The following is a 14,618-nucleotide window of genomic DNA, read 5'->3' as shown; positions in this document are numbered from 1 at the left end:
TTTTTATGGGGAAATAACTCCATGGATGTAGAATAACTCTCTTAAAATATCCATGAGAAAAATACATGTATAGATACCATTTGCTGCATGTATCTCAGTATTAAAACTGGACCAAAAAAAACAAAAATATTGTAACGTCTTAATACAAATGTAACATTATACTCGTTACATATTGTTAGAAAAGTTACTAGGCTACATGAAGTTACTGCATAACGTCACGTGATTTGACGTTACACACACAACTGTATTTACTGGCTAGGCTCCTCCTGCTCAAAGTCTACGCAGCTCAGACGTTGTTCCCCCCCTTTCACAGATCTCACAGTTTAAATACGGGTGTAAGCACCATGTGGTGACACGAGTGCTGAAAAGCCCATACATTGTAGATCAGTGATTCAACAAGCTAGGGAATTAGCTTTTCTCTGGAAACAGAAAGTGAAACTTACTGACATTCACTAATGTCACTGTCGTAGAGGAGAAATGGCACAGCAAGTGAGTCTGGGTCGGGAAAAACTGAGCTGTTCGATCTGTCTGGATATTCTAAAGCAGTGGTTCTCAACGTGGGGTCTCAACGCGACCCCCCGGGGGTCCGTGGCACTCTGCCAGGGGGTCCGTGAAAGGTTTTCAGATTAATTAATTTAAATTATCATATTATTTTTTTTTCAACAAATAATATTTAATTTTTTTTATCTAAAAATAGTTCATAGATTACATTCTAATCTAACAAATAGATACATTTAAAAATCAAGCGCGTCACCCGTTACCGTGGAAACAACAATAACTGTTACTTCAGTCAGAGAGCGCCGCTGCAAGCATCACAGAGATATAGCACGGCTAGCATACTACGAAGATGGACAGATTTTTAAAACGACCGGTTATACGGCTACAAATGAAGTAAATGAAAAACAAAAAACAAGTAAGGAAATATGATGAGGAGTATCTCTAATATGGATTGGAGCTTCACCTGATCTTTCCATTGCAAAACCTGGAGATGTGGTCTGTGATTTCTGCTCCGGGGTGAAGCTGAAAGCCTTCAAGTCCTGTCTGGTGGGTATGGCCTCTTTCTGTGAGCAACACCTCCAACCTCACTTTGATGTAGCTCCATTAAAGAAACACAAGTTGGTTGCAGCCACCTCAAAGCTTCAGGAGAACATCTGCTCTCGTCATGACGAGGTGATGAAGATTTTCTGCCGCACTGATCAGCAGTGCATCTGTCATCTCTGCTCCATGGATGACCACAAAGGCCATGACACCGTCTCCGCTGCAGCAGAGAGGGCTGACAGGCAGAAGGAGCTCGGGGTGAGCCGGGAAAAAGTCCAACAGAGAGCCCAGGACAGAGAGAAAGACGTCAAGGCGCTTCAACAGAGGGTGGAGGCTATCAATCGCTCTGCTGATGAAGCAGTGAGGGACAGTGAGAAGATCTTCACTGAGTTCATTCATCTCATTGAGAAAATAAGCTCTGAGGTGAAGCAGAAGATCAGATCCCAGCAGAAAACTCAAGTAAGTCAAGCTCAAGATCTCGAGGAGAAGCTGCAGCAGGAGGTCACTGAGCTGCTGAGGAAAGACGCTGAGCTGCTGCAGCTCTCTCACACCGAGGACCACCTGCATTTCCTAAACAACTACCCCTCACTGTCACGTCTGAGTGAGTCTGAACACTTACCCAGCATTGATATCTGTCCTCTGCGCTTATTTGAGGATGTGACCACGGCGGTGTCAAAGACCAGAGATAAACTGCAGGGTTTTGTGACTGAGGAGTGGGAAAACATCTCTCTGGCAGTGACTGGAGTGGACATTTTAATGACCCAAGCAGAGCCCAGAACCAGAGCTGAATTCAGGAAATATTCTCGTCAAATCACATTGGATTCAAATACAGCACAGAGGCGGTTGTCATTGAGTGACGGGAACAGGAAAGCCACATTAATGAAAGTTAGTTAGTTAGTTAGTCAATTTATTGAACATGTCAGAAACAAAACAAATATATAACAATAATATATATATATTCTCCTTTCTTTTTTTTTTTTTTTCCTTTTCACTCAGATTAATAATTATAACAAAGTACCAAAAAAAAAAAAAAACAATAATAATAATTTTCAGATAGTCTCTGTTCATGTTCAACAGGGGCAAGAAGAAGCTTAAAAAACTTTTCTGGTCCTACCCCCTCTAACATATATTTTTCTTATAAAACATTAGGTCATCGTCATCAGCGACATGTTTGTCTTGTTAATCTTTTTTTTTTTACAAAACAATCAGAAAGAAATTACTTTTTACAATTACAAGAAATAACAACAAATGAGATTTTACAGGTCCTGTTCATAACCATTAATGATTTGACTCCTAAATAATACTTTCATTTTAGATAGACTTGTACAATATTTCAGTGCATCGTTACAGTTATTCCACAGACTAACACCTTTTGATGAGATGCAATGAAGTTTGGCATTTGTTCGTACGGGTGGTTTTTTGAAAATGCAGTTTCCTCTCAACATGTGTATGCTTTCTCTCTGTGTGAAAAGTCCCTGGATATTATGAGGTAATTGTTGATTTGCGGCTTTGAACATAATTTGAATAGTTTTATAGTCAACCAGGTCTTGTAGTTTTAGTGTTTTTAGTTTGATGAACAATTTATTTGTTGGTTCTCTGTAGGTAGTTTTATGTATAACTCGTATGGCTCTTTTTTGCAGGATGAAGATAGGATGTGTATTTGTTTTATATGTGTTCCCCCAAACTTCCACACAATACATCATGTATGGAAGTATGAAGGAGCAGTACAGCATAAACAAAGAAGCTTGATTAATTAGGTATTTGGCTTTATTCAGAATTGCTATTGATTTGGATATTTTGGCTTTGATATAGCTTATATGTGGTTTCCAACTTAATTTATTGTCTATGATTACTCCAAGGAACTTTATTTCCGATACTCTTTCTAATTGGACGCCATTTATAGTGAGTTTCTTCTCTGTATTGGTCGATCGATTCCCAAATATAATGAGTTTGGTTTTGCTTGCATTCAATGTTAATTTATTTTGGTCAAACCAGATCTTCATCCTGCTCAGTTCCTTCTCCATTGTGACCAATAGCTGTTCTAAATCGTCCCCACAGCAGAGTAGACTTGTGTCGTCTGCAAAAAGAATGGTTTTAATAATTTTTGATACTTCACATATATTGTTAATATACAGAATAAATAGTAATGGCCCCAAGACTGAGCCCTGAGGCACCCCACATGTAACCTGCAGTAGTTGTGATTTATGGCTTTGTAGTTCAACGTACTGTTCCCTGTTGTGTAGGTAGCTGGATAGCCATGATAGTGCAACACCTCTAATGCCATATCTCTGTAGTTTTTTAATTAATAATTCATGGTCAACCGTGTCAAATGCTTTTTTAAGGTCCAGAAATATCCCTATTGCATATTCTTTCTTTTCTATTGCCTTAGTAATGTGTTCCATAAATTCTATAACTGCAAATGATGTAGTTCTGTTTTCTCTGAAACCATATTGTTGTTCATAGAGTATGTTATGTTTGGTGATGAAGTCATTTAGTCTTGTATAGTAGATTTTTTCCAGTATTTTAGAAAACTGTGAGAGCAATGAAATTGGTCTATAGTTTGACAGTAAATGTTTATCTCCAGATTTATGTATTGGTATGACTTTAGCAGTTTTCATTTTATTTGGAAATACACCGGTTTGTATTGACTGATTACAGATGTGAGTTAGTGGTTTGGCTATACATTCAATAATGTTTTTAACTGTATACATGTCAATATCATGACAGTCTGTAGACCTTTTACTCTTAAGTTTTTTAACTGTGTCAATAATCTCATTTTCATCAGTCCCTCTTAAGAATATAGTTTCCTTCACATATATATCTTTACTTTCAACACCATCACTACAACCAGTATTTGGAATTTCTCCAGCTAGACAAGGACCAACATTGACAAAGTACTTATTGAAATCTTCGGCAACTGAGGTCATGTCATAAATTACTGTATCGTTTTTTGACAGAAAACTGTTTGGGTATTGTGCCTTTTCATTTCCTTTTTTAATAATGGTATTTAATACATTCCATGTATTTTTAATGTTATTTTTGTTATCCTCCAATAATTTGTTGTAATGATCCATTTTGCTACATCGTATTATCTTTGTTAGTTTGTTTTTGTATGACTTGTATTTTTTTTCAGCCTCGACTGATCCATTCTTTAAGAAATCTTTATATAATTCATTTTTCATTTTACATGCATTTAATATTCCCTTAGTGATCCATGGTTTTTCAGCATATTTTTGTTTCACTATTTTCTTTATACGAGGACAATGTTTTTCATACAGCCCTGATAGAATATGTAGAAATGATTCATAGGCTTCATTTGCATCTTGCACATACACTTTGTTCCAGTCTTGTTTAGATAATTCTTCTTTAAAAGAATGAACAGACTCTGGTGTTTTGTGTCTTGTAATTGTGACTTTTCTGGTGTCTTTTTTGATCCTAGTACAGTTCTGTATTGTTGCAAAGACTGGCAGGTGGTCACTTGTGTCATTGATTAATATTCCACTTATTACTTTCCTATCCATAACATTTGTGAATATGTTGTCAATATAGATCAGTCATATTCTGCTCATCCAGACAGATTTGTTGGAAATTGTCAGGTCCTGAGTACAGAGGGTCTAACTGGACGTTGTTACTGGGAGGTGGAGTGGAGCGGGAGAGCTTTGATAGCAGTGGCATACAAGGATATTAACATAACTGGGACAATTAATCAATGTGGATTTGGATTCAATAACAAATCTTGGGCATTAGATTGTATCAGTGGTGGTAAATATACATTCTTCCCTAGCAATATTCCTACTCCCGTCTCACGCCCTCAGTCCTCCAGAATAGGAGTGTACCTGGATCACAGAGCTGGTTCTCTCTCTTACTACAGCGTCTCTGACACCATGACTCTCCTCCACAGAGAGCAGACCACCGTCACTCAGCCTCTCTATCCTGGGTTTTGGCTTCCACACAACCCTGGTGACACAGCGGAATTTTGTGAGCTGAACTAGACAGAAGTTTAAAGAGTGTGTTATCTCTCTACAGTTTATGTTGAGGTGTGTCTGCACTCCAGAGAGCAAACAAATTATACTGTGATTTTCTCTCTTGTCTGTGTATTTCGTACGTTATATTTTCGAAACATTTTCAATTCACACTATGCTTGGAAAAATACTACATTTGCAAAATTTCTAAACTGATTTTATATGAACAGGAGTTATTATGTAAAAGAAAAAAAGTGTCATGTATGAATGTATTTGTAAACTTAATAATATGTAAAATATAATTTAGTATGCTACATAATGGTGTCTGTACTGCATTCAATGTTTCTCTAGTTCTGATAATACAAATTCCATCTACTTCATGACCAAAAAAGTATGGGTACAATTTAAATGTAACTTGTGAAAAACAGCTTGCTGATCATCTTTTTATGGGTAAATTAATCTGTCTTTGCATTGTAACACGTTTTAGGAATCATTTATAAAAGTATTATGTTCAAATCTGTACAAATAAATCGATAGACAAGCTCTATCAAGTTCTGGCTCCCCTTTGGATAGGTACATGCACTCTAGTGGATTTGAATCCAGCAGTCACTGTACTCACGTCCTTAATGCACACGACACATCATTACCCAGAGTTCCAACACCCCGACCACCACAAGGTAAAAAGAGATATGACGTCCGCTGGAGCTAAATTCATGGGTGGCCTGTTCCCATGGTGGGGTACAGTAAACAATGCCCATAAAATAGATACCTTACACGTCCGGCTAGAGAACCTCACTTACGAAACGACGCAAGGCTTCCAGGCATTGACCCCATTCATAATAGCCTCTAGGAACATGCTCATGCAGCACCAATTCGCTTTTGACCTTTTGTTCGCCTCAAAGGGTGGCCTGTGTCATGTGATCGGTGACTCCTGTTGCACTTACATTCCCGACGCCACCAAGAACATCACTGACACCGTGCTGCATCTCAACGACCTGTTAGCCGACATGAAAGCTGATGACATATCCAACGCAGGGGGCTGGGACTGGTGGGCCTGGCTTACATCAGGCGGGTGGAAAGCATGGCTGGCTAGTATAGTTACACCCCTGGCGATCATTTTTGGCCTATTAATCAGTTGTACCTGTTTGATTATCCCAATACTGAAGAAATGCGTTTCCAGTATGGTATCCTCAGCTTTCGTTCAGTATACTACTATTCCATTACAAGACAATCCTTTGCGCCACAGTGAGATAGATCAGCTAGAATCAGAAGAGTCTGATTCCGATTCATCAATATAATCATGTGTGTATCTCCTCTCTTATGCTTACATTATATTGGAGTCTGTCCTCCACAAAAACAGCCAGTTTTCTATGATATATTTGTGATGTGTTTACTTAAACCAGCGATGGAGTGTATTCATTGATGTGTTATATCAGTCTATCCTATCATTTGTTTTTTCTATTGATCAAGTATGATAAAAAGGGGAGAATGTAGTGGAAATGTTTAGTTATTATCATCCTTATTATATCTTTCATATGCTTAAACCAAATGCTTCTTATTTCCTGATATATTCTTACTATTATTATATTCTCTTCTTCCTCTTCTTCAAGGCCAAAGAGCTGCTTTGGCTACTGAGAGCCTCACACAGACACACACGAACTTCCCTGCTCTGGGAACCGTTATGCTATCTCCCGCTCAAGGCCAGGTGTCTAATAACAATATGTGACTGTGTGAATCCAGATTTCTCACGTTCCCACTCATTTGCTATATAACCTTTGCTTTTCCATTGTTCTGCGCACTCTCGCGCAGACTATCTTATACTCTGTGCGACCTGTGGCATATTATATTATTGTATCGTGTATTTGAAGCTTCAAATAAATAACCAAAAGACAGCTTTTCTCGATTCACCATTTATTTGTTTTGATCATTTGACTTGTACTCTCCAGCCGTGTTTGGGCCCTAGATTTCCATAACAGTTGTCACCATTTTATCAGCAAACTTCTATTTAAAAAAAGAATTACTTTATTTTGTCCGGGTTTTTTTTACTGAGTTTCAAACATTCAGTTTTTAAGATATTTGAAAAAAACCTGTAGATAATTCAGTCAGATAAACCCTATTTGTGAAATGCTGGTTCTTTTGCAAAGGAAAACATTTCAAGACCATATTTCAAAGTGTCATTTTCTGATTTATTACACAACTTTTGAACATTCCACAACAATCATGCAGGAATAAAATAGGAATTATAGAAAGCTTTACAGGCTTCACATTGTCTCAAAAACACTCGATAGGTGAGTTAAAGTTTGGGAAATCATCACCTACAGACAACATACCATGTGTTGCTTTATTGCTGAAGATGGTGGGAAGAGTTCATCACACGGGAAAAGGAAATACAACAAAGTATGAATTTTTGTGCACTGATTTAACTTACAGCTTAATGACAGGAATTGCTATAAATTAGGCATATTAGAGTCTTTAGGTAAACCAACTTCCATAAACATCCTTATCCCTTTTGTGTTGTCCTCATTCGGAGGTCCATATCCAAAATGGCAGTTCAGTTCAAATGTAGGTCAGAAAGAAAAAAGTACTTTGCATGACATTCGTTCCTACAACTTTTCCCATAGAATTTAAACTCAGTGAAACAGACGTACACAGGGTGCTCTGAGGTGACTCTTTACATGCTGACAAAATCAGTCATTACAGTGAATGTATTCACTCTTTAAAACAAATCTGGCAACAGTGCAGAAAAACGAATATCTCCGATAATAGGACAAAAGTGTTGTGATGTTCAGATGTTAAAGTCCTGCTTTAATTGTTACCCAAATCTTAACCATGTCAAACAATGTCTCTGTACTATTAACATTTGTATCTCAATTATTTTTCTTTCATCAGTCTTCGTAATAAGATTAAACTCCAAAAGCCGAAGACATTTTTGGGAATATTAATTAACATCAAAATAAGGACCAAGATCTGCAGATGAAAGATTGTATGGATTTACAGAAATGAGTGGGAGAGAAACTAGCCCCTGTTCCACCAGCAACACCTCCTGGGAGCTAACGCTGTTGAATGTTCACAAAATAAACGTTGTTTATGTTAATTTAAAGACTTGGTGCTTTTAAGTGCAAAAGGAAATACCCAAGTTAGACTTAAATATGAATATAAAAGTCAATAAGTTGTTAACATTAAAATGCAAAAAGCTCATGGAACTGAGGCTCCCATAAACATGAAGCAGGACAGATAAAGTCCTTTTCCAAAGCAGATATTTGACCTGGTAAAGAAAACAAATATGTTGTGTTGCTCATTTACAGTTAATGTCTCAGAAATCAGTGACATGGTGACAGTGAATTTTATAATGTGACAGTCCAAGGCGTCAGCTGTGAAAGAGGGACTGCTCAGAAAACAGTGCATCCTGCCAGCATAAATGTAGCCTCCCTCTCATCATATGCATCAAAAAGCCAATCTTACACAAAGACTTTAAAAATAACTAAACTCAAGAATGTAAAACCGGCGTCATGTCAGACATAAACCTCACAAAAATACGTCATTAAAAAATACGTCGCTCCGTAATAACTATAATTAAAAGAGAACTACTGCCAAAGCTGAATAGATTATATAAATACGATAAGTCGCGAGGAACTAAGTTTACATTATCAATGTGTAATTTACAATGCATTTAAGAAACTGGCTTTGTGATACCTTTAAATGCAATTTAAAGTATTTGTACTCATTCAAACAATCATACTACCCTTTAAAGAGATAGTGGTCTCCAAGTGCTTTTTCTTTTACATTTGACACAGTAACGTACATGCTAAGGTTATTTTGTGAGACGTTGGAACATTTTTTAAATCAAATAGAGTAAAAGTCTACTAGGTAACGTCATCATCTTTGGTAAAGGAGTGTGAAAAGGATGTTTGTATGTGACATTTCAGTAACACTACACACATCAAGAAAACAGGTGAGAGAAGGCCTTGTACACAAGTATAAAAATACAACGACAATAAGAAAGTGATAGTATCAAAGTTCCCACAGTACAATACACACATACAACAGATTATTGCACCAAATGTAACCATTTTATATTTCACCATGAGGGAGCAACTCGGTGAAGCTTTACCGTCTCTAAACTCTCAGGATTTAAAATGCCTTTTTACCAATACCAAAAACTGAGTGGTAATCAGGGCAAAGTTTTACATTTCTAATAAAAGACAGTGTACGGTGATGCACATATTCAGTCATTTCTGAATATTACTGACTCTGTATTTAGTGTGCATTAAGCATCTTGTGAAATGATAATGTAATCAATAAAACGACTGCATCTTTCATTCCTGTCGTCAGCCTTAATTATTAAACATTTTAGCATGTCATTAAAACACAAGCTTCCCAAACAGTCTAAGATCTACAGTATGGTATTGTACCTTAGACAACATGATTAAACAAAAGACACCATTTGACCTCCTCATTGTTAAAATGAAAACTTGAAATGATGATAAATGTAATGGAAGTGATTTGTCCTACCTCTGCTTCTGTAATAACAGCGCCACCTGTCTGCAGATTCTCCACTAAATAAAACCTGGCGGCTCACAGTGTAAAAGCACAGAAGAGAGGACCATCAGTGATGGTCTCCTTTGTTTATGATTCAGCATTAAAGCCATACATGATCATGATTAAAATGCAAATTAAAAATGTATCTTCGTATTTTTTTCTGTAGCAAGACTATGTTTGAGGGTTTAGTTGGGGTTGGTAACACACAAGTATTACATCAAATAAATGCTCTTCTTTAGCATAGTTTCAGTAAATACATGTTATAACTACAATGTCACTACCATATTAGTAATAATCAGTGCATTCAGCAACACATTCATGTTACAGATAAGATATTTTGAATATTAATCTTCGGATTTTCTTGGGATGAAAGGGACCTTAAAGCTAATATATATATATAGATATTTTTTTATTTAAAAATGGTGCATGTTAGCTAAGTTTGTATCCCTTAAATAATGGAAACAGGGGTTTTGATGGATAGTCAACATTCTGTTGGAGAAGTTTGCAAAAATGTTTTAACTTGGAGATTTGATCATATGTAACCACAAAATCAAGGTATTAGAAATAATGGCAATGTGGCAAAATGGAATTGTTAATAAAACTAAATATGTCCGTAGAAACGAAAATGAAGAAATGTCAGATAACAAAAGTTCAAAATGAATGCCTGTTGATACATTTGTTAACTTAACCTTTGACTAAACCTTACTTCAATTCAAATAAAAATGTTTATTTTATTCAATTACAGATTTTTCTATTGGATTAATTTGATTTCAATGTTTGGTCACAATTAGCGTGGAGGTTTAGATACATCTGTCTTGCCACTGAGCAAGGCACCTGACCCCCGACTTACTTTGATGATAGATTCCTCCTTTTACAAATGTAACACATAACAGGTGATACATATAACATTTTGCTTTTGAAATTAAAGACCACATTTCTGAAAAACCTTCCATGTTGCTACTTGTCCCTCTTTCTCCTCGCTTCTTGCTTTGCATGTGTTTGCAAATTAAGAACAAGAGTTAATTCCCAACATCCGCTAAAATGGAAATCAAATATGGTGTGATGAACATACAGTAGCAAAATGTGTCCTTGTTTTGTGCCCTAAAGCGACCCAACATGTTTCACACACCCGCGGCTCACAATCCTCTCATGAGGGACTACTTTGTTTTATTTATAATAAAAGATTTAAAAATGACTACAGTAATAAAAAATACGAATTATTCAATGGTGTTTGAATGCTACATAAAGCAAGCTAAATACTGAACCTATTACTTCAGTCGCCCCCTGCTTAATAAACATCTGGTTTTACTTTTTTCCCAATAAAACCGATACAGCAAGGTGTAGTGAAACCTTCTCACTATTATATAACACTATAACAGTATTATATCAGGTGGCAGGCACACAGATGACACCAACACGAATAATAACAAAAAACTCCTCTCAGCAGACTGGGAAAGGTTGCAATCTCCCCCAGAATCTGGCAAGAAGACCTGTACACATGCGTCTCTTATTCAACCGACGTGGGGAATCGAGCCTTTACTCATTAGCTGTCTTCTCTTTGCAGGAAGGTTCACAGAGGATTTCCTTGTGTGCTAACGGATAGGGGAAAGCCGCTCCGCTGCAGGTGCTACCGTAGGCTAGTTTGTTGAGGCGAGAGAGGCCCTTGATGCTGCCAGGAGGCCGTCCCGGGCTGACCTTGTACCCCGCCGCTCTGGTGGTCCCCAGCGGCCGTCCCGGGCTGGTCTTGAACCCCGCCGCTCGGGTAGTGCCGAGGGGTCGCCCTGTGCTGGTTCTGTACCCGGCTAGCTTGGTGGTTCCCAGGGGCCTCCCACGTCTGCCACTCTTCCCGGCAGCCTTGTTCTTCTTCTTGCCGTCATCTGGTGCCGGATCAGTGCTCTTAATGCCGGATACTTTCCCAGGCGAGTCCCCAAGCACTTCCTGTCTCTGGCACACCATGGACTTGTGGCTCTGGGTGGGTAAGACCATGGGAGCCAGTGTCATCTGAAGGGCTGACGGAGGGGGAGGAGGGTAGAACTTGTTGGCCTGGGTGCACAGGTCAAAGTGGGATGGGGGGTGGTGGGCGTCATCGGCGAGACACGACGGCCGGCTGCTCATGCAGAAGTCACTGGTCGTCACCTGGCGCATCATCTTCTGCTGGGGGGGGGGCAGAACAAGTTGCAACAGCGTTATCATAAGGGTTCCTAGAGCTGAAGGGAAGTTAGATTTATCAAGACTTCTAATCGCAATGCATTTGAAAGTCTTGATAAATCTAAACTGTACAATATCCACAATTTAAGAAAAAATGGTATCAAGTTTGGTTCATTTTGCCCAGATATTGTTTGTAATGTAAAACTTGACTTTGTTGGTCCACTTGAAAAACATGGAACACTAGAAAGAAACACAGCTTTCAGAATATGAGTGTTTGTTTTTCCTTGCTTTTAATGCGCGAGGCACTTAAATATGTTACTGGTAAGCTTTATTTATTCAGTTTCATTACCCTGTTTAATCTTTTTACAGTTTATTTCCAGCAAAAGGCAGCACGCAAAGAATGTTTTAAGGCTAAAGCTAACCTACTCAAAATTTTTAAAAAAATTATTGTGGTGCGCAAATACGTAAAAGCGAACATCCATAGGGGCAACCATGAGTACACTTATAAGGACACTTGAACAAAACAGTCAACGGTGAGATTTCTGCTTTATCTGAAGTGTTGTCAAGCTCTGTTTTTCAGTCTTACAAGAGGACTACCTGTTGGTTTTTAAACCCAATCAAAATTATGTTTATGTGCCCTTCAAGCTATTTCCTGAATGCAGTGGTGTAAAATAACTTAGTACATTTACCAAGTAGGGGAAAAGGGGGTAAGTTGAGCCAGTGGGTAAATTGAACCACCCCCTGTAACCAGGCAACGCCTTATAGTTGTAATCAAGTGACCAGAAATTATGCAAGCTCCACCCATTTCTCATTGCCTGTGAAAGAGAGATACTCATTGTGGCCTGGTAAGTAAACATTTTTACAAAAAAACGTTTTTTGCTTGTCAAAGTACATTTTCTAGATGTCAGCTATATCGGCTGTCATGTCAAAAAAGGTTTAAACACATATATTATGTTGATGTGTATTAAACCATGTGAATCATTAAACTAAAGATTACTCTGAATTGTAATGCTAGGCTATTTTTTCTAAAATGGTGGCTATGGGGTGAAGTGAACCATGGGCCTTGGAGAAATGATGGAGAAATGAATGAAAGTAGGCCAAGTTGATAAGAGCTCATTGTAGGCTACATTTAAAGTTGAATTTACCCTGTGTTTGATTGGTAAGATGTATGAAATTGTATCACCATTTGTATGATTACTTTTCCTTTTAACATGTTAAAAAAAATCAATCAATTCAATCGAAATGTATATTAAAAATATTTGAAAAACTAAGCTTGTATTTGGTTTGTTATTTATTGTTTATAATTACCTTTAAGATTTGTTGTAGGTATGCCCAGGTTTGAACAGTGGTTCAATGTACCCCCTGACCTGGATCAACTTACCCCTACACTGGGGCAAGTTGAGCCACAAGACTTTTTTTTTTTTTTTTTTAGAAGTAATATTTTCACTGCCCTTGATCAAATATTAATTATTATCATTGCCATTGATAGGAGACATCCTGAATTATAGGTTTGTGTTTTCATTTTTACTATGTGTAATTTCTCCTTGCTTAGAGGACAGCATAACTAAAAAAAATTGATCAACTTACCCCACTCTCCCCTACTAGTACTTTGAGTATTTAAATGGTTTGCTACTTCTACCCCACTACAATTCAGAGGTAAATCTTGTACTTTCACTCCACTATTATTTACCTTTAGTTACTATGAAATTGTAATTTATTTGAATGATGTGAAATGTAAACTTTAGTTACACCTGGAGTAGCATCCACAAGCTACCCTGCAGAATACAAAGCATTTACAATGAACTACACCTTAACCAGCTTTGATAAACACATGAATGCATCAATAATTATAATCAAAACATAAAATATATTATTCTGAAATGGGTCCATTTGCAGAATGAGTACTTTTACTTTTGGCACATTTAGCTGACATTACTTGAGTAACATTTTTGAATGCAGGACTTTCACTTTGTTACAGAGTAGGCTATGCCTTCACTGCTACGTAAGTATAGCCTAAGATCTGAGTACTTCTTCCACCTCTGCCTGAATGCCTGCTGGAGCTGACCTCTGACCTCTTTGTAGAGTGGCAGTGAAATGACTACTTTCTCTGAATCATACACACAATAATGTTGTTATTGCAATGAGTTGATAGTAGTTCCAAACTCATTTGTGTTGCTAGCAATACATGTCCATAACTAACTATAAGGCAATAAATACGTAAAGGCTGCTGCTGATGTTATTCCTGCAGAGGACACAGGATGCGAGGAGGTGTGAGATGTACCATCAGTAATAGTAATATTAATTTGCAAAAAATATGCACATATTCCGCATCTCTAACGACAAAAGCTGCTCTTCTCCATGTCACGTTACAACACCAAGGCTTAATTCAACCTCGGTTTTCATAAAGGGTTTAACATTAGCATACAAAAGAGAAGTGCGCAGATAAGCGATCCGACAGCTTGCATCTAGGATAAATAACCAATAGAAAAACACACCATCCTGCCTGCAACACTAGCGATAATGTAACAGTACCTCGATTGTTTCTCAGATGTCGGTGCAGAAAGGGTTAAGGACAAAAATGATCTTTCATCCCTCAAAGCGTGAGTCGATGCATTTTTCCCAAATATCTTCTCACCTCGGCGTAAAATCTCCACATCGGATTGTTTCGTTGTGAACCCTAACGAGATGCGCCAGTTTGCAAACGTTTTTTTTTTTATTGCCCAGCTCCAGAGGTTTGGATAAGAAACGCAGCCATTTTCCATTAACATTTAATAAGACGGGAGCGCAGTCTGAGCATGCGCAGAGTACTAACAGGGGGGTTGTCTCCTTCCCCTGCTGAACCACTTTCACATCCAAACCCTGTGTTTTTACTTTAAATTACACCAAACTGTTCATTTGCGTTCAATAAAGCTGAAAAACCCATTAAAAATA

At 37.7% G+C, this 14,618-nt stretch overlaps 2 protein-coding genes across 5 annotated transcripts; one reads left to right on the top strand and one right to left on the bottom strand.

Moving 5' to 3' along the window:
* The first annotated feature begins 469 nt into the window (after positions 1-469).
* LOC117458757 (tripartite motif-containing protein 16-like) lies at positions 470-6,882 on the top strand. Its single transcript, XM_034099410.2, has 2 exons — positions 470-1,927; positions 4,588-6,882. The coding sequence occupies exons 1-2, from the start codon at positions 1,051-1,053 to the stop codon at positions 5,028-5,030; spliced, it is 1,320 nt and encodes a 439-aa protein (XP_033955301.1). The 5' UTR covers positions 470-1,050; the 3' UTR covers positions 5,031-6,882.
* Positions 6,883-7,164: 282 nt separating this feature from the next.
* c14h5orf24 (chromosome 14 C5orf24 homolog) lies at positions 7,165-14,452 on the bottom strand. Of its 4 annotated transcripts, none has more exons than XM_034099409.1 (2): positions 14,220-14,452; positions 7,165-11,693 (listed from the first exon to the last, which is right to left on the bottom strand). In XM_034099409.1, the coding sequence occupies exon 2, from the start codon at positions 11,685-11,687 to the stop codon at positions 11,076-11,078; it is 612 nt and encodes a 203-aa protein (XP_033955300.1). In that variant the 5' UTR covers positions 11,688-11,693; positions 14,220-14,452; the 3' UTR covers positions 7,165-11,075. The 4 variants fall into 4 exon arrangements, with proteins under 4 accessions (XP_033955300.1, XP_033955299.1, XP_033955296.1 ...); XM_034099408.1 differs by having other exon boundaries at positions 7,165-11,690; XM_034099405.1 differs by having other exon boundaries at positions 14,323-14,452.
* Between the last annotated feature and the right edge of the window lie 166 nt (positions 14,453-14,618).

Source organism: Pseudochaenichthys georgianus, chromosome 14 (genome assembly GCF_902827115.2).
Source record: "Pseudochaenichthys georgianus chromosome 14, fPseGeo1.2, whole genome shotgun sequence".
In the NCBI taxonomy this organism is placed as follows: Eukaryota; Metazoa; Chordata; class Actinopteri; order Perciformes; family Channichthyidae; genus Pseudochaenichthys; species Pseudochaenichthys georgianus.
The sequence above is the reverse complement of the archived record's forward strand: the minus strand, read 5'-3'. Positions and strand labels throughout refer to the sequence as shown.

Bases quoted from the DNA above. Each gene is read 5' to 3' on its own strand.
- c14h5orf24 (XM_034099405.1), bottom strand. From the start codon at position 14,343: ATGTGGAGATTTTACGCCGAG. The intron at 11,694-14,322 runs GTGAGAAGATAT...CCCCCCCCCCAG, and splicing joins TGTGGAGATTTTACGCCGAG to CAGAAGATGATGCGCCAGGT.
- LOC117458757 (XM_034099410.2), top strand. From the start codon at position 1,051: ATGGCCTCTTTCTGTGAGCAACACCTCCAACCTCACTTTGATGTAGCT. The intron at 1,928-4,587 runs GTTAGTTAGTTA...TTGTCAATATAG, and splicing joins AGCCACATTAATGAAAGTTA to ATCAGTCATATTCTGCTCAT.